This window comes from Glycine max, chromosome 5, assembly GCF_000004515.6.
Source record: "Glycine max cultivar Williams 82 chromosome 5, Glycine_max_v4.0, whole genome shotgun sequence".
NCBI lineage: Eukaryota > Viridiplantae > Streptophyta > Magnoliopsida > Fabales > Fabaceae > Glycine > Glycine max.
In genome coordinates this window covers 2607465-2626620 of record NC_038241.2, presented here as the reverse complement: position 1 = coordinate 2626620, position 19156 = coordinate 2607465, and the positions used below count along the sequence as shown (strand labels likewise).

General features: G+C 31.0%; 2 protein-coding genes across 2 annotated transcripts; both read right to left on the bottom strand.

Moving 5' to 3' along the window:
* Positions 1–6871: 6871 nt before the first annotated feature.
* LOC100798182 (protein NRT1/ PTR FAMILY 2.9) lies at positions 6872–10363 on the bottom strand. The gene is made up of 5 exons (XM_003525432.4): positions 10210–10363; positions 9250–9416; positions 8923–9140; positions 8121–8674; positions 6872–8037 (listed from the first exon to the last, which is right to left on the bottom strand). Exons 2-5 carry the CDS (start codon positions 9392–9394, stop codon positions 7119–7121), a joined length of 1836 nt encoding a protein of 611 aa, XP_003525480.1. The 5' UTR covers positions 9395–9416; positions 10210–10363; the 3' UTR covers positions 6872–7118.
* A 1892-nt stretch (positions 10364–12255) lies between these two features.
* Positions 12256–15723, bottom strand: LOC100807382 (protein NRT1/ PTR FAMILY 2.10). Its single transcript, XM_003524947.5, has 4 exons — positions 15418–15723; positions 15114–15331; positions 13955–14514; positions 12256–13237 (listed from the first exon to the last, which is right to left on the bottom strand). The coding sequence occupies exons 1-4, from the start codon at positions 15515–15517 to the stop codon at positions 12325–12327; spliced, it is 1791 nt and encodes a 596-aa protein (XP_003524995.1). The 5' UTR covers positions 15518–15723; the 3' UTR covers positions 12256–12324.
* Positions 15724–19156: the final 3433 nt, after the last annotated feature.

Genomic DNA, 19156 nt, shown 5'->3' with positions numbered 1-19156 from the left:
TTCATTCAGCTATTTTTTTTTTTTGGTAAATTTCATTCAGCTATTCTACATCTATTGTAAAAGTACTCAAACAATAGATTTATTTATTAATAATTTTCTATCAATTGGATATATATAAATTCTTTTACATTATTAATTAATAAAAAATCATTTTATTTTATGTAATTTTTAAAGGAATTGTTATTAAAGTTAACAAATCTACTATAAATTATATTTTGTAATTAAATGATAGTATACAATATTTTGATACACCGATAATTATTTTAATGATGGTGTGGCTTGTAAACAAGTATAAATAATTTATTGACGATTTTTAACTAAAAAATTATTTATTTCTCTCAATCTCTCTAATCTAACACTAGAGAATAATCACACATGGCCAACAAAAACCCTAAACACATGAAACAACAAATCCTACCAAATTGCATAATCGAAGAACAAAATATGTGCATTAATCAAATACAAACCCTATGAAATGAAGTCAAAACAGATAATAATTCCAGCTAAAATGCAAAAAAAAAAAAAAAAAGATAGAAAATCATAAGTGTTGGATTTTTTTTTGTTCCCTTCCTATGTGGAGTAAAGACCTAAATGAGAAGGTTCATTTTGTCTCACTTGTTTAAGTGGAGAAGGGTTAGATTAGGATGTAAGAGAGAGACTCATTTGTGAGAAAAAAACAGTTACAAAACATTGAGAGAGAAAGAAGAGAAAAAGTTATTGTGATTTTCGCATACCCATTAGAGAGCGTTTTTCATATTACAATTGCAGATTCATTCACTGTTGGATCAGATTGATTTTTGAACAGTAGGTTTTACACACATGATATTTAAATTGTTTAGTTGGATTGTCCAAACAATATTTGGAGAGGGAGATAAGTGCTTCACATTTCCTACTCTGAATTTGGTGTTTTCCATCTTCTTGTTTCTCTACTGTAAGCATTAGTGTTTGGTTTTTGTTTGACTGTTTGTAGCATGTTTCAGTACACTTGTTGAAAACTCTCTTCTACTTTTATTGATTATAGTGAAGTTATTTCTTTGGTTTTTACTCTTACATTGAGGGGGTTTTCACGTTAAACAAATTGTGTCTCTTGTGTGTTCTTAATTTTTATTTTGTGCTTTATATTTTATTGGTATTCCTCACATGTTCTTGCAAGTTTGAGGAAATTTATTTTCGCTGCATATTGTTTTTTTGTTGAGTTTATTATTGTATTAACCTATTTTCCCCCATCATCAAGTAGAGTTACTGTTATAGCCCTGTTGTGTAGGAATCTAACCAAAACCTTATAAATTTAAGAAGGGAGAAGGAGAAAGAAAAATGGAGATGAACTATTGGAAGTATGGATGGTGAAGCAAAATAAGGAATGATATATATGTAAGATCAATGTGATCCATCGTCGCTCATTACTAATATTCTTCTACGACTTCTTAAGTGCGTTGGACACACCATGTGTGACTTAAAAGGATGAAGTCATAGCCCTTGGACTCATTGAATGAAGACCTTGTTAGTGATGACCTTGCAACCCTCTTCTTGGACATTGTTGATGCTTGATTTTCTTTGGTAGCTTTGAGATTGGGTCGTTGGCTTCTTGCTCCTCTTCTTTCCTAATGTGGATGCTCCATTTGAAAGCACGAGAACAAAAAATAAGTCAGCGGTTTAAAACTGTTAAAAAACTATTTATATATTTTAAAAGTCACACCTTCACTAAAATAATTATTGGGCATCCAAAAAAATGTCAATATATATATTTTATTTAACGTTAAACTATAAATTTCGATAAGGATTAAAAAACAAAGTCTTTCTGTTTCATCTCGAATTGTGAATTGAATATTCAATGACTAAAAAAATGAAATAAAAAAACAAAGAATTCAAAGAATGATTTCAAATTGAAGGTAAGATAAGAACAAAGGTTTTACATATTCAAAAAAAAAAAACTATTGATGTAGGTAGAGACGGAAAAAAAAATCTCAAAGTAATTCGTAGAATTCAATAACTATTATTATTTTCAATTTAAAATTCTTATTAATTACTTTAAACCGAATAAATATTGATAATTAAAAAATTAAGTCATATGTAACAAACATGATAGGAAAGACACTTTTGATTCATTTTAAAAATATAGAGAACTATATTAAATTTTTTAAAAGCTGAGAAATCAAATTAAATCTAAAAAAAATATATTTTAGTATTATTTCCTTAAATGCTTAGACACTCATCACTACCCTCCCTATCATTTGCCCAAGGCTTTCTCTTTCACCTCTTTATTTTGTTTTGTGTCTGAATCAACAATGTTATATGTACATCTTAATATTATAAATACTTATTTTTTTTTCTTTGATAAAAAATTATTTATTGTTCTTTACACATTAGTATTTATTACACATCTATAATTTTTTTAATCTTTTTCTTTCTCCAACTATAAAATAAAATGAGGTGAACATATATAATTTTTTATTAACAAATATCCAAAACCGGTAAGCTACTCCACAGCTAAAAGTGGCAAGTTAACCAACCAACAAATGTAGCTACGTCTATATATAGGAAAAACCAATACATATTAGAAGTCTAGTGCACAACACAATGCATGTTTCCTGCAAGGAATATTAATTGAAAGGTGGCCCTTCAAAATTGAAATGCTGTAGAACTTGCTACACCGTTTTCAATAATGCTGGAGCTATCGTCGTTTTCAACTTTCATGATCCATTTCAAGCACTTTTGTTTGTTTTTTTTTCCGATAAAATTTAATAGTTAATTTATTAATAAAAAGATTGAATCTGTACTTTTTTTTTTTTCTTCTGTCTTAACCATCCAACTAACTTTATCTCCGATCCATTTCAGGCACTTGCTATGCTATTTGGTGCTGCATCACCGCATTGCAGACTGCAACACACTGTACACGGGGTCAGACTGGGTGTTATGTAAGATTGTATTTGGTTTGCATTTTTATATTTTGTTTTTATTTTTTGAAAATTATTTTTACTTTTAAAAGATTAGAATTCTGAAAATATATTTGATTTGATTTATTTTTTACTTTTAAAAAATAAAAATACTAAAACTACATTTTCAAAAGGAAATATATTTTTAGATGTGTTTAAAATTACATTTCTTATGATAGTGTTTTCATTTTATTCAAAATGAGATTTTTGATTTCAATTGAAAACGAAATTTTATTATTTCTAATTTTTAGTTCTTTTGAAAAATTATTTTTATTGAAAATGTTTTCAAAAATTCAACCAAACACATTTTCATCACTATTTTCTATTTTCAGTAAAAATGAAAATAAAAAACAAAACACCCTAAGTTTTAGTTTTAGGCAAACCCAACATAACATTTTGGAAGAAGGTGAAGATGTTTCATAATTAAACACTGCCAATAGTATTATTTCTGAACACAAAAAAAAATATTTTTAGTTATTGATGATTTTTTAAATATAAAATAAAGATATATTACCTACCAGAGATAATTGATTAAATTCCCTGCCTAAAACTCGTGTTTTTTAAAGAATTTTTTTTAAAAAATGATTTCAGTGAAGAATAACTCCTAAAACATTCTAATTTTTATATAATAGGAATATTAATTAAAAATATATTTTAAAATCTTATTGAAGAGGTTTGATAGGAGAGAAACTTTTAATTTATTGGAAATTGATATTTTTGGAAAAGAATGTTTTCCGAGAATGTTATTTAAATTTTTTTTCATGAAAGACATAGGAATTTTATTTTTTTGAGTTTAATTTTTCTACTATAATAAAAATATTATATTACTTTGATTACATTAGCTAAATCATAAAAATATCAGGTAACTCTTTAATTTTAAAAAAAATTATGTAAATATTCTCAATAACCAGATAGATTTTATTTAATGTAATTGACATTAACAATGTCAAATTAAATATAATAAACTGTACATTTTAACATAAAAGGAGAACAATATAATACTCATATCTCATGCGGAGTGTAGTTTTTTGTTTTTATTTTTTATTGACATGCCAACGTTTTCTTTTGAGTTGGGGACTAGAAGTCTCACTATGTAAGACAAGATCACTGGTTAAGATTGGCCTATACGAAATTTGGGTAATTAGCAAAAAAAATTAAATTTCAATATCATTATTAATTTACACGAAAAAAAAAATGCAAGATTGCTTTTATTTTCTTCTCCGTACGGGAAGAATTACAACAAATTATTCTTCAGCAAAGTACTACCATCAATGTAGTTATTGACTTGATTGCGTTTGCGTAAAAGTGCATCGGGTGTTCTTCGTTGTAGTTATTGACTTGATTACGTGCAATTTTCTGGTTTTGCAAACTATCACCCCACGTTTGATTAAAAACCCCATTCAAACCAAAATAATGATGATTTTCACTGCCAAATTACACTCTAAGTATCTGAAAATATTGTTGGGTTTGGATGTTAAATAGTTGAATTTCCTCGTTAGAGCGTAGATGAGGCAAATGTCTGACCTCAAAAATTCTGATTGGCAAACTTATAACACCTACCTGCATAATTATGATTTATAAGGCACAACAACCGTTTTTTATTTTTATTTTGTGACAGTTATTCTTAACCGTCTTTTCCAGCACTCCTTCAATAATTTGATCCACTCATTAAGTCTATAACATGGGGCTGGGGGTTCTAAACGAACAGTTATTACTGCACTACATGAGATTGCATGTAAATATAATCACAACTGCAGAAAATTATGTTTATATGTGTGTCTTTTACTCTTCATTTGCATCTTGAAAATTTTCAAGTCTAGCGTGAATAGTCTCTAATGAAAAAGTTAAATTGAATATAGCCACCAACCATGTGATAGCAAAGTTGAATGGGTACGGATAGGAGTTGAATACACAGTTACAAATGCACAAAAGTCAAGTAAGTCACAGCCACAGGTTTCTAAGAAGTTGGTGATACCATTAAAGGATCGATTTGATAAACTGCAGCAAGTAAAAGTTTGATAATTGATCCACGAGAAAAATAATATAATAGGAATAGAGGAATCCTACTGGTTATTACTAACTTCCATTTTTATCTATAAAATTCAATTACTTAATTCATTAAAATTAAAAAAAGTAAATAATTTAATTTACAATAATAAATTTATCCTAAATTTATATACTCTTTCAAAAATATTATTATCATTAACATTTCTCTCTCTTTTAAGTACATCTTAATAAAACATGTTTCTTATTTTATTAAAAATATTTTTAGTCTAAAAATAATTAATACATAAGATAATATGAATCGAATCTTATATAAATCAACAAATAAATTTAAAAACCTGGGTCTTATAAATAAAAACAGACATAGCAATGTTTATAAAAATGAAAAAAAGACTATTATTATTAGAGTCCTAGGTTAAAGAGTCCTATTACATGTTTCTAATAACTTAACAAATAAATATCAAGTGACTTTTGTGTTTATAATGTACTAATAAATATTTTAGTATTGAGCACATTGATCAACTAACCTGAAGTTGTTCCAATTAACCAAATGTTTCTAATTTGAGTGTGTAATATTTTTTGTCATACACTACCTGAGCATAAATGTCTCTATTGGAGGGAAAAGAAATTCTTAAATAAAAATCTTGTAAGCTTATTTATGGATATAAATGACCAAATTCGTTTCAAAAAATGTGATGTGGTGACAAATTGATCCTAAAAGATGAAAAATACAAATTTAGTTTTTAAATGTGCAAAAAGTACACCAAATTATTTTTACCATTAAATTTGTAAGATCATTTTGTCATTAAATTGTAATTATGTTCAAAGACCAATTTGACATTAAATTATAAAATTTAGAGATTTATTTATCATTAAATTATTTGTAAAACTAATTTGTTACACTCTTTATATATTCATGAATTAAATTTAATTTTTTTTATCTTTAAGTGATTGTATCACACTTTTGGAAACAAGTTTCGTTATTTATCGTATATTTCTTTTAACTACTAGCATTTGCTTAATCGTTACTACCGATCCTAATTGACTCTCTCCCGTGGACCCAAATGGTTTAACTGAATCTAATCATACGCCATAAAATTCCAAGAAGTCAATTTTTGTCTCACATGTAGCTTTCAATGTGAACGTGGGAATGTGAAAACTCGTGTAGCTAACACTGAGGCAGCTACAAAGCCATCCATCATTCGTCGATGTTCCTATTTCTGAGTTGTGTTCATACAAGTGAACAACAATGATTGGAATATTAGTGTCATCACATATATCTAAGTATAACGAGGTTTCGTGTCTAACGTAGATTCAAGTTTGAAAGGAGATAAAAATCAAGTAGAAAACCATCAGCTTTTTTGGCATTGTCTAAAAAGGTTTTGAGAAACATGATCAACGAAACTCTTCCTTTTCTATATTTATTTGAATGCGTAAAACATTTGTTGGGATAACTGAATAAGGACATAAGGGTTGTTTGCTATTGGACTGCAAGTTCAGTTTGGGGTGGGGGTAAAGGGGTGAGTAGGCAAAACAGATTATAGGTTTAGAAATCAAGGAAAAAACGTATGATGATAAAATAAAATGATAGAATTCAAGTTTTGTATCAAGTGAGATTCAAATCGATCATAAGAATCTTCTGATGTTGCAATGCGGAAATTGGATAATACAATGTAGAATACTGTGTCTGACTGGACAACCGTTCAATTGGTATTACTTGATAATGTGAGAACATGAGAAAATATAGAAACCAAAGTAAAATTAATAAATTTTACAAAATCACCTACAAGTCTTATTATAATCATGTTCTTATTTTTCTTTCTCACATAATCTTTTCATGTTTCCTGTTAGCATGTAACATGAGCTAAAAGAACACCAAACTGTGATCCACATAAGCTGATTATCTTTATCTGTAGGAAGCAGATTGTGGAAAATTTAATCATGTCAATCTATAATTTTTCTTTCACTATCATTAAGTGCTTTAAGACAAACGTTTTGGATGCAGGCATCCTATCCTAAGAATAATGCACTTCATCTCATCATACATCTACACATGAAGTATCTATCTAATTGAAAAGGCAGAGACTGTGCTTTTGTTGCTATACTCAATTTGATTTTTAACCTTTGCTAGTTGTGGCTCCACTTGATGAAAAATTGTAGTAGCCCATTTCTATGCAATAGCTATAGATTCGAATCATTAACACCATTAGCACTTCTTTCCGATTGTTTTGTAGCTTTTTCGAGTTCAATGGAACTGCTGCCTGTGCCTTTGTACCTAAACCACCTTGCACATAACACAAAGTAGCCTAAATTAATAATTTCTAGAGCAGCAATGAGCGAATAGAAGTTATCCAATCTCCCCTTGTTCAGATCCTCCGGTAACCAATTCCCAGTTTCAGATTTGGCAGTGATTTGGTGGATAACTGCAATAAGCACACTACTCAAATAACTTGACCCTGCATGGCCACAGTAGTAAAGAGAACCTGCAATGCTTCTCATGTTCTCAGGAAATTGTTTGTAGTAAAACTCAACTTGGGCAACAGACATGAATGCTTCAGCAAGTCCAGCTAATGACAGCTGAGGAATCAGCCACAGACCTGACATTGATGAGATTGCACCTTTTCTTGTTTCCACTCCTAGAGGATTAATCAGAGCCAGAGTTCTACGGTGCTGTTCAACCCTAGCAGACACTAGCATGCTGAGTATAGAGAAAAATATGCCAATGCCCATCCTCTGAAGGAGTGTGATGCCACCCTCTTTTCTGGTGAGCTTTTGGAGTAAAGGCACGACTTTTCGGTCGTAGACGGGTAACCAAATTGCCACACTAATCATCAGAAAGACGTAGTATGATGCTCCTGGGATCAAGAACCCGCTTTGCCCAATACGCCTGTCAGATAGAAGGGCTTGGAACACTAAAATAGTGTGCTGTTGGACTATAACAACAAAGTACAAAATGCCTGAAACCCATATGGGTAACACTCTCAACAAGCATTTAACCTCTTCCACTTGCTGCATACTGCAAAGATTCCAGGGATCAGTAGCAGATCCATTGGGATTTATTTGATCTTGGGGAGTCATGATTGCTGCTTTGTCAAGGAACCTGTTAAGATAAACAATCTGGTCAACACTTTTTAAGAATATATCAAAACAAGCACCAAATACTAACTGCTTGACGTTGTTTACCTGAATTGATATGTATAGGGAAGTTTAGAATTCACTGACTTGGGAGCCACATAGTTGAAGAGGGAAGGATATTGATATTCAGGAAGCTTCAGCCTCCTTTTCTTTGTTGCAACCACTATAACTTGTACTATACTAGTTATAGGGCTACCACTTGGTTTAACTTTCACATACAGTTTGGACCCCATGAAGAAGATTATAGAAGATACAAACATCAAAGCAGAAGGAATTCCCAGACCCACTGCCCAACTTACATTTGACTGTATATAGACAATAATTGTTAAGGATATCATCTGAGCAACAGTGAAAGTGAAAAAGTACCAATTAAAGAAGCTAGCGATCCCCTTTTTTCCAGAATCTGTGTTAGGATTAAATTGATCAGCACCAAATGCTAAGTTACATGGTCGGATCCCTGCAGCTCCTACCATCAATAAACCTAAACCTGTCTTTAGAAATGTCATCTGCCCCTCTGTTGGCCCCTGGCATATGGTGGACTCTTCACAGTGAGGTGGATGCAGCTTCTCAACTGCTGCTGTCAGTTGTATTGCAAACAAACCCTGTATGAAGCAGGGAAATCAAGGAATCAGCACACAACTTAAATGAGCCAATCTTGTCAAAGTACAAGATTGATAGCTTTCTTTGTAAGAATTTTAAAATGGAATTACTTCTATTTGTGAGGATCTTAAATTATATTTTATACTTCTCAATGTCATTGAGTTTTTCTAAATTCAGATATGCCTAACTGTGTTGTGTTTTTCATAAACAAATAGAATGGAATCGAGTGCTGAAGGCAGCAGAAATTTACCACAAAGGAAGCCATTGTGCAGAATGCCAGTATCTTGTAGCGACCAAAAAAGGCATCAGAGAGAAAAGCTCCTAGCAATGTAGCAAAGTTGGTGCTGCCATTAAAGATGTTGATAATATTTGTAGCCATGATGTTTTCCAAGTTGAATACCGTAGTGAGATAGACCAAGAGATTGGATAAAGTGCCAATGGCTCCTAGCTTCTCAAAAATCTCATTTCCTACCAATTAGTAATTACACAAATGAATCACTTGAGATTTAAGGACAAAAACTAACAAGAAAACGAATCATAGAGAAACACAAGACCCTCCTCTTATAGTCTTGCTCACCTATAATGAAGGGCATGACCTTCCACCCTCTGTAGTTAATCTTAGAGTCATCATCTGTTCCGCTATTCTCATTCTTCAATAAACTTTCCTCCTCATCATTCTCCGATGTCTCTCTCTTTGTCATTCTTTCTCCAATTGTGTTCATGATGATACGCTCCAAGTGCTACCTAGAGGATGGAAAGGAGGGCAAGAAGGACCAGTGAGAGGGATAATGAGAAAGGAACTTCAAAACCACACCAAGTGTTATATTCACACCTAGCTACCAACAAATTCTCCATCTAAGTGATTCACAGATCTAGTCTTCACTACTGGGCAAATTTTTGTCCAAGATTTTATTTTTGAGTGAACCCGGGTATCTCTCGGCCAAGAGCCAAAAACTAATCCCTCGAAGTATTGAGATTCATCTAAGGGGTTAACCTCTCCCAATAGATGATTTTATTTTTATTTACAATTCCCCGTATTCCTTTCGGTTCTGATTGAATGTTTAAGTTAGCGTTTTTTTGTGGTTTGGTTGAAACAAGTAGTCTTCATTGGGGACCAACAACTCTTTACCAAACAAAATTATTTTGTTGTACCCAAAAAGTAAAAACCAAAACCTAAGCAAGAAGATCACAATACAAAATCTCAGAAGTTTGTTGCAGGTTACAATTTGCTCACTTTAGACCTACATTACATAAACGCTGCCAAATTCATCCTAAATGCTACCTCTCATCATTCTGTACTAATTTTAAGTCTGAGGGAAAAAATTCCAAAAAGCACAATCTTATGGCAATCTTAATCAAACCCAGAAAAAAAATCGAAATTTATATGACAATAAATCAACTTTTTACATCTTAAGTTAAGATGATATCTCCAAATAAAAGCAATGAAAAAGCATAAGCTAATACCAAGGAATGGAGCAACATAAAAATTCAGAGAGGAACGTTAAAGTAAACCAATAAAAATGGATGATAGAAGTACCTGAAACGAGGGATGTTAATTGATGCCCCTTCGGAAGGAAGAACATGGACGGAGGCTTCAATCTCAACTCAATGACTTATTGTCAGAGAGAGAGAGAGAGAGAGAGAGAGAGAGAGTGTGAATATTCTTCAAGAGTTGAATATTTGATTTGATTTTGAATTTTTTTATAATTTATAAAACATCCATGCTTAGGTTGAAATTCATTTTCATTCACGATTAATACAGTATTTTAAGTATAAATGTTCGTTTTGACAATAGGCAATAGCCGCATCTTATTGTCATAAAATACATATTATTCGGGAAATAACTCGTGTCTTATAGCCTATACGTATTAAATTTATAATTTATCATTTTTATATTATTAATATTTTAAAAAACTTTATATTTTATATAGCAAACATATATATATATATATATATATATATATATATATATATATATATATATATATATATATATATATATATATATATATATATCAACGTTTATTTTGAAGAAATATTTTTTATCAAGCAGGTCTAGTTGTACAAGTCTAGGTTTTTGTGTACCTATAGATAAAGAAAATTTCAATGTATATTTAAGATTTGTTTATTTTAATAAAATAAACATTTTTTATTTTAATAAACATTTTATTCTGCTAAAAAAATAATTTTCTATTTATTTTAAAATGTCAATCCCATCTATTTCTTAAAAAAGTACTTATATAAAAAATACTTATTTTAAAATTAAATTTAAGGAAGTTCACCCTTACCCTTAATGCGTCGCTCTTAATTGAAAATCATGTTTTTAACATTTGTCTCCAAAGCTCAAGTTTAAAGTCAGTCGTTTCTCTCAATTCTTTAGTCAAAATGGTTGTCCACAAATCTTTTTTAGTCTCCGACTAATATTCCCAAGACTGAATTAAATAACTAAGGACTTAAGGCTCAATCTCAATATATAAGGATGTCCTTATTCTGGTTTTGATTATCCTATCATGCATGTCTTGTATAACTTATATGTGCAAGTTATAAAAACACATTTAGAGAAAAAGAAAATTAAATCAGTAACAACTTCAAATTAATTTTTTTAAAAAAAAAACTAAATACACGAGTAAATTACATTCTTTCCTTTTAAAAAACTAAAATACTTAAATTATAAAGTATACTATACTGGCACAAGAATAATTCCTTCTAATGAAAATAGTGTTTAATCAAACATCTCACATGCATGTTAATCTGTATTTTCTTTTTTATATATTATATTCATTTTCATTCTTAGCCGGTTAAAAAAGCATTATTTAAGTGGAGTTTATTTTAAGTTTTTGTATTGTATTTTCAGTTCAAGAATTAGATTCAAAAAATATTATGTCTAGAAATATTATCCGCATAAATATGTTTGGTTGACATTTAGTAATGTTAGGAAAAAAAATTAAAAAATAAAAGTAGAAGAAGAAATGTAATTAGATGGAGTGAGGATAGATAGTTGTAAAAATAATTTCCATTCTTATGATAATATAAGATACACAATTTTCACTATGAAAATGAGAAGTAAGAAAAATATAAACATTTTATATTCTTTATAATTAATAGTTTCTAAAAATATTTATGCAATATTTTAAATTGTCTTTTCCATAATCTTTTTCAATACCTTAAAACAAATGGAACCCAAATATTTAGTTAAGCCATTAAGTACTCTAGAGTCTAGAGCAAACTTTTTAGTTAGAGCTCTGCTTTCTTCTTTCTAACATAAATAAAATATTTTTAGTGCATCTCATTTGCAGAACATCGATCTGTCTCCTTCCAATACTGCTACAGCGTCTAAATCAAAGTACAATTTCAATAAATTTATATTGTTTTGGTTTGAATTAAGGCAAGCTATCAATACTGAAATAAGAAGGTTTACAATAAAACTATTTCCAAATCCAATCCTAAAAATAAAAGAAGCCTACCTTATTTTTTCTTGCTAAAGAAACATTATGAATTGTGGGCTCAACCATTTTTTTTAAGGTTTAAGACAAGACATCCTTGATGAGAGTCATTCATATTCAAGACAAGTAAAATCATTATAAACAACAAAACTCAAAATTATTATTCTAAGTATTAACACAACTACATATTCAAAACCTAAGGCCCGCTATTAGACACTGTTAACAGTTCTTTCATATGGTTTGGATACTTGATCGAGTTCAAGGTCACCACTTCTGCTAGGACCAGTCCCTTTGTATCTATACCACTTGGCACACAATATAAAGTAACCGAAATTAACGACTTCTATAGCAGTTATCATGTAATAAAAATAATCCAACCTCCCCTGGTTGAGATCCTGAGGCAACCAATTCCCAGTTAAGGATTTAGCCGTCACCCTATTGATAATAGAAATCAGCAAACTACTCAAATAACTTGATCCCGCAAGACCACAGAAAAATAGAGACCCTGCAAGGCTTTTCATGTTCTCAGGGAACTGTTTGTAGAAAAATTCAACTTGTCCCACAATCGTGAATGCATCAGATAGCCCTGCCAGTGTTAACTGAGGAACCAACCATAGACCTGACATTGAAGAAATAGCACCTTTTCTTGGCTCTACTCCTATAGGATTAGTTAAAGCTAGTGTTCTTCTCCGTTCTTCTACCACACCAGACACCATTGTGCATAGTATAGAGAGGAACATGCCAAAGCCCATCCTTTGAAGAACTGTGATGCCACCCTCTTTTTTGGTGACCCTTTGGAGCGAAGGCACGAGGATTCGGTCGTAGATTGGTAACCATATGGTTAGGCTTAGCATCTGGAAGATGGTGTAGGAGGCTGCAGGGATCTTGAAGTTGGTGTTGAGAACGCGTCTATCAGATTGAAGGGCTTGGAAGACCAACATTGTGTTCTGTTGGACAATTGCAACGTAGAAGATAATGCCTGCAACCCAAATGGGGATCACTCTCAGCAAGCATTTCAGCTCTTCCACTTGCTGCATGCTGCAAAGACTCCAAGGATCTGATGCAGACCCGTCTGGGTTTATGCCATCTTGTGGGGTTATAATTGCAGCTTTGTCCAGTAACCTGTGAATGTGAACATTCAACATTTTAAAACCAGTTATTTTCATGAACTCATGAATATAACATGAAAGGAGAAACTATTATATGCTTCAACATTATTATGGCCTCCATTAATCTCCACGACACACATAATAAATCTTCGTTTTAACTCTTTATTTTATAAATTGAAAATCTTGATAGTATATTATGTGAATATTGGTTGGGATCATGAACAAGTGATAATTTTAGATTATATAATAATTTAAAAAAAATATTTTAGAAAAAAAATGCTAACTACATATTATGTGAAATACTCTTTTGAACATACTTTTTAGGACATTTTTTAATATGTTCTCTATTATTGATTTAACTTAATTGAAAATCACCAAAAATTAACTAGTTTCATTAATGATGATTTTATGGTTTTTAATAAGTTTTAAGAAGGATGGATTAGAAAATGTATATCATTATTCTGGTCTTGACAATAAATGTTAGACACTAAAAAGAGCATTTCAACTAACAAGTTTAATTACGTACTTATTTAATAAGCTTGTCACGTGAGAGCTTTTAACATGAGTTGAACTGTGAAGCTTAAATTAAAGAAGCTTGTTTTGACAAGTTATAAGAACACCATGATACTTCCATATGCTTAAAGAGGTTTTGTGTAAGCTATTAATTTCAAAGCCTCTGAATAAATATGTACCAAAAAATAAATCCCTCTAAATAAATGGTGATGGTTACCTGAACTGAGACGTATGAGGAAGCTTGGAGTTAATAGACTGGGGAGAAATATAGGTAAAGAGCGAATCCAATGGATATTCTGATAGATTCAGTCTTCTTTTCTTTACAGCCACAACTATAGCTTGAGCTATACTTGTTAGTGGAGCTGGACCAGTTGCTTTAACTTTTACGTAATAATTGCTTCCCATGTAGTAGAGTGTGCAAGAGACTAACATCAAAGCCGCAGGAATTCCCAACCCTATTGCCCAGCTCACGTTTGACTGTATGTAGACAATTAGTGACAAAGACACCATCTGAGCAAATGTGAAGGTAAAGAAGTACCAATTGAAGAAGCTATTGATTCCCTTCTTTCCAGACTCAGTGTTGGGGTTGAACTGATCAACTCCAAATGCTAAGTTACAAGGTCTAATCCCTGCAGCTCCCACAATTAGAAGTCCAAATCCAGCAAGTAGAAATCCCATTTGCCCTGTGGTTGGGCCTATGCATGTGATGCTATCTCTTCCACAGTGAGGTGGATGCATTTTCTTAATCCATGCTGTTAGTTGTATAACAAGCAACCCCTGTTCAATAACCATGTAGACACAATCATTAGATTCATGACTCAACTGAAAGTTAAATATTTCATTGTTTCCAAGTTATTTTGGATAAATTCTGTTCTATGAAAACTGATTACTTTCTTGTTTGTGTGCAACATGATATATAGTAATGAGATTTGAACCTATGATCTTATGTAAACTGTCAAAACTCTCTCGTTAAGGTGATCGTATTGGATCGATTACTTTCATGTTTTTATGTAACATGATAGTAATGAGATTTGAACCTATCACTTCATGCAAACCGCAAAAGCTCTCCCATTAAGTTGATCTTACTGGATTGATTACTTTCATGTCTTGGAATAGCATGACGGTAATAAAATTTTAACCTATGACTTTATGCATACTGTCATAACTCTCTTCTAAGCCGGGTCTTAATGGGATGATTACCTTCATGTTTGATAATACTTCTTAAATTTAGAAAATACTTTTTCTAAAGCTCTCCAGATGTGGGTAAGGAAAAGAGCTAATTATTATTTCTCTAAAGTCGGTTGAACTAAAATTAAAGTATTTTCAAGCCATTAATGCTTAAGAGTCATATATAGTTTTCAGAAAGAGATTGAGACCAGAAAAGAAGCCATTGTGGAGAATCCCAGTGTCTTGTAGCGGCCAAAATAAGTGTCACAAAGAAAAGCCCCGAGCAAGGTAGATAAACTGGCGCTGCCATTAAAGATGTTGACAATATTTGTAGCTGCAAGACTGCTCAAGTTGAAGACGGTTGTAAGATAGACTAAGAGGTTGGCCAAGGTTCCAATGGTTCCTAGCTTCTCAAAAGTTTCATTCCCTGCATGATGTGTAGATGAGTTGAGTGAGACATAGTAACAAGGAATCATATAATATATATGCATGTACAAGGTTTCTTTTGCTTACCAATGATAAAGGGCATGACTTTCCATCCTCTGTAGTTAATCTTTGGCTCCTCATCTGTCACACTTTTCTCATTTTTTTCCATAGCCTCTACTCCTGTCATTCTTTTCCCAATAAGGTTCCTGGTGAATATTCGAGTTGCTACTTTAGCTAAGAATAACGAGCTAGGAATGAACTCAAGTAAAGAGAGGGAACAAATAATGGTTAAGATTTGCTCCAACCCACTATCAAACCAATCTTTAATTTGTTCTACCTAAATGGTATTGTGGCACGTTTTGTATTCCTCAATCCTCATCCTCGGGGTACTTGTGAATTTAAAGTGTGAGGCTGGGTAAATATTTAATTTCGACTTACTAACGAAATGAGTGGTTGAAACGTTACCTTTTTGGGACCGATAATTCACAAATAATTTCGCACATTTCATGGCCATTTTTTTGGGGTTATATTGCCCACTTGATAATGATTGCTTTTAAGAATTATATTGCTTACTGGATAATGATTGAATCTCAATTAAACTTGTGTCAATCACGTAAAATTAAAAACTTTATACACCACTCAGGCACTCACTTGACTTATCCCATATTCCCATTTCACCGTAGCTAACTGTCTCTTTAGATTTAATTTTAGTCAAAACCACGTGTCTTAAGTTCCCATTTCACTATGAGAAATGATAATTAACTTGTACAATAAATCTTACAATACAAAAAAGAAAAAAAAAAGAGAAAATTTGAAAATGTAATAAATAATTAATATAATTGAGAGAGATAAATGCATAAAATATTATTTTTTACTATATAGCTATCTCCTTAGATTTTAGTCATGAAAAGTCTAGATCAAATGTTATAATCAAAGAATGACAATACATTATTTTATTACGTTCTTTTAATACTTTTTTATTATATATTACGTAAATCAAGTTAAATAATTTTGGTCTACTCTCTCAGTCTCTCTTTTTCTTTTTTTGGCAAGTTTGATATACTCTCTGTGAGATTAGCATGAGATTTGTCCTGATAATAAAGAGTATTGAAGAAGTGTAAAGAAAATGCATGTAGCTTGCATTTTCCCAAAGTATGTGTAGGATTAAATTAAAATTAAAATAAGATCTTTTTAAATTAAATTATTAATGCAGTAGCATCACATGACATCAACGTCAATTTCAATTGTGATGTGTTTGATGTCTTTTAGTTCTGTTACAGCTGCATGTGTAATTAATAAACAAAAAACCGACCTAAATGAGAGTCACACTCAGCTTGTTTTTTGAACAGAAAATTTACAAGTTCGCATTGCAAAAGCACCCAAGGCTTCAAATTTTCGGTTTCCCCTTGGAATTAGGATTCAATTTGACAATCCAATGTCCCAAAAGCCACTAGTTCTAACACTTACCAGTCCTAAACAAATAAATTTTTTGTCATGGCGTTGACTCATAGCATGGGGTCACTCTCCAAGGTTCCACGTGAAGGATATTAAAGATAGGGTACAACTTCCCGAACAATAGAAAGGTTTATACTTTAGGGTAGTTCAGTTAATGGTTTAGTTTGCACCCATTTATTTTGAAAAAATGTTTTCTCTTTTTATTTTATAGTTTCATTTGTATAGCATAAGGGACCCACAGACTACTCGGTCATAGCCAACCTACCACCTGCGATGCCTACACGTCCGAAGTGGACATTTGTGTTGTGCATCCAACATTATATTTTAACTTAAAATATTAAGATTTAGGGTTATAGATTTGATTTTTAATGTTAAATCTTCTTGTTCTTATTTAATGTCAGACTTTAGCTTATATTTATACTTCAATAATTCATCAGTTACCAACTCAGTGATTAGTGTCATTACAAGAAAGACAACACCAAAAGACAAAAGGTAAGTACAATTGAATACATCATCCTTTGTTATGAATAGCTACTAACTTAAGCATCAAATTCCCTTCACAGGTACTCCACATCTCGCCGACAACGGAGATTGGAGCTGAGGACATATAGCATATTAACCATTAAAAATTACCATTAAGGAGATCAGACGAGGTAGAACTCATTAAGAACAATTTTTAATTATTAAATTGATTCTTATTTTTATTATATTCTTGTTTTGAAGATTTGTACAACACGCAGAGAATAAAAAATGTTTTTCACTATTTCTTGTATATATAAACCTTTAAAAATAAGAAATCTATTAAACAAGTTAATAGTTTTATAATTAAATAGAAAAATAGAAAATATTCTCAAAATTAACATGTCCTAACTATTTGAATTATCTTCTATAGAAAAAAAAACTATTTGAATTATGGTGTGTTAGTCAATAACGTGACGAATGATGGAATGACCAAAAGCAAAATAATTAAGTACTCTACTAACTCTGACTCACAATTGGAATAGCTTTGTTTGGATATATTTCAAGTTTTCGCTTTCTAGTAGAAAAGAGCAAGTTAAATAAGGAAGTTCGAGAAAATATCATGTGCATTCTGCAGTGAGGCCACTGCCTATAGGCATTCCCTTTCAAATCCACCACCCTACTACTATATTTATCATTTTCAAGTTTAATTTCTTAAACTATCCTTAATTGAATAGTTTTACCGAATTTCATTTATTTATTAAAATCTTGAACTTTATTTGATGGAGAAAATTATTCTATAGTATCTGAAATTAGCTAACTATACAGGTATGTTATTTTTTTGTTGAAAAAGTTACATAGGAATTTATTTAACTAAATTAAATTAAATGTTGATATGGTTTTATTTTTATGGTATACAACATTGTATGGGCTTGTGCGCGTAAACGCGTGTTCCACAAAACTTTTTTTTTTATATATATATATATATAATTTAAGAGTTGCATGTGTAATGTTGGACGTTTGTACATACGTGGGGTTGAAGAAGGGATTGGTGTACTGGTCGATCGTGCAGTAACACTCTCAATCATTGATCAATTTCTGTACGAAGAAATCAAATTGTAAACGTAAACTGATCCACGGCGAAATAAAGGTTTTCTTTTATTTTGTTTTTCCCGAAATCACGGATATCCTTAAAGTATTCAACAACATGCGTTAAAATTTATAATATATGAATATCAATATATTTTAGTCATTCTTAAAAGTGATTATATCCAAACTCAGACATCATGATTCTACCGTCATGATGTTATATGCCGACTTAATTTATGATAAATGTCAAAAAAAAAAAAAAAACACTGAGGATACAATAATTTCTACAATATTATATAATCATAATTGTTCTGTAACTAAAGATGGTTAATTTCTCAACTTTTTTTTAATTTTTATAATAATTATTTAAACTAATTTCTAATTGCTAATATAAAAAATCTTTAAAACTAATAAATTATTGATTACTTACTCCAAAAATAATACTCCAAGAGATGTGCCATATAATAGCATTAAAAATATAATTAAAATGACTAAAACTACTACCCGAATAAGTATAAAATCAGATAGAAATATAATTTTTAAATACGGAAATGAGGATGAATACTATATAACTTGAATAGATTTACCCGTTGTCATTCCTATAATTTTTAAATACGGATATGAACATATCTAGATTTACCCATTGTCGTTCCTATATAAGTTGAATAGATTAACGAGAAGTGGGTTCGGAGGAAATAAGGAATGAAGGGTCTCTTGGGTAGGGTACGGACATGAAGAAGGAAGATAAAGATAATTAAACGCAGCAGCAATATTAATTAAGTAGTATATATGTAATTAAAAGAAACAAAAAGAGATAACTAAT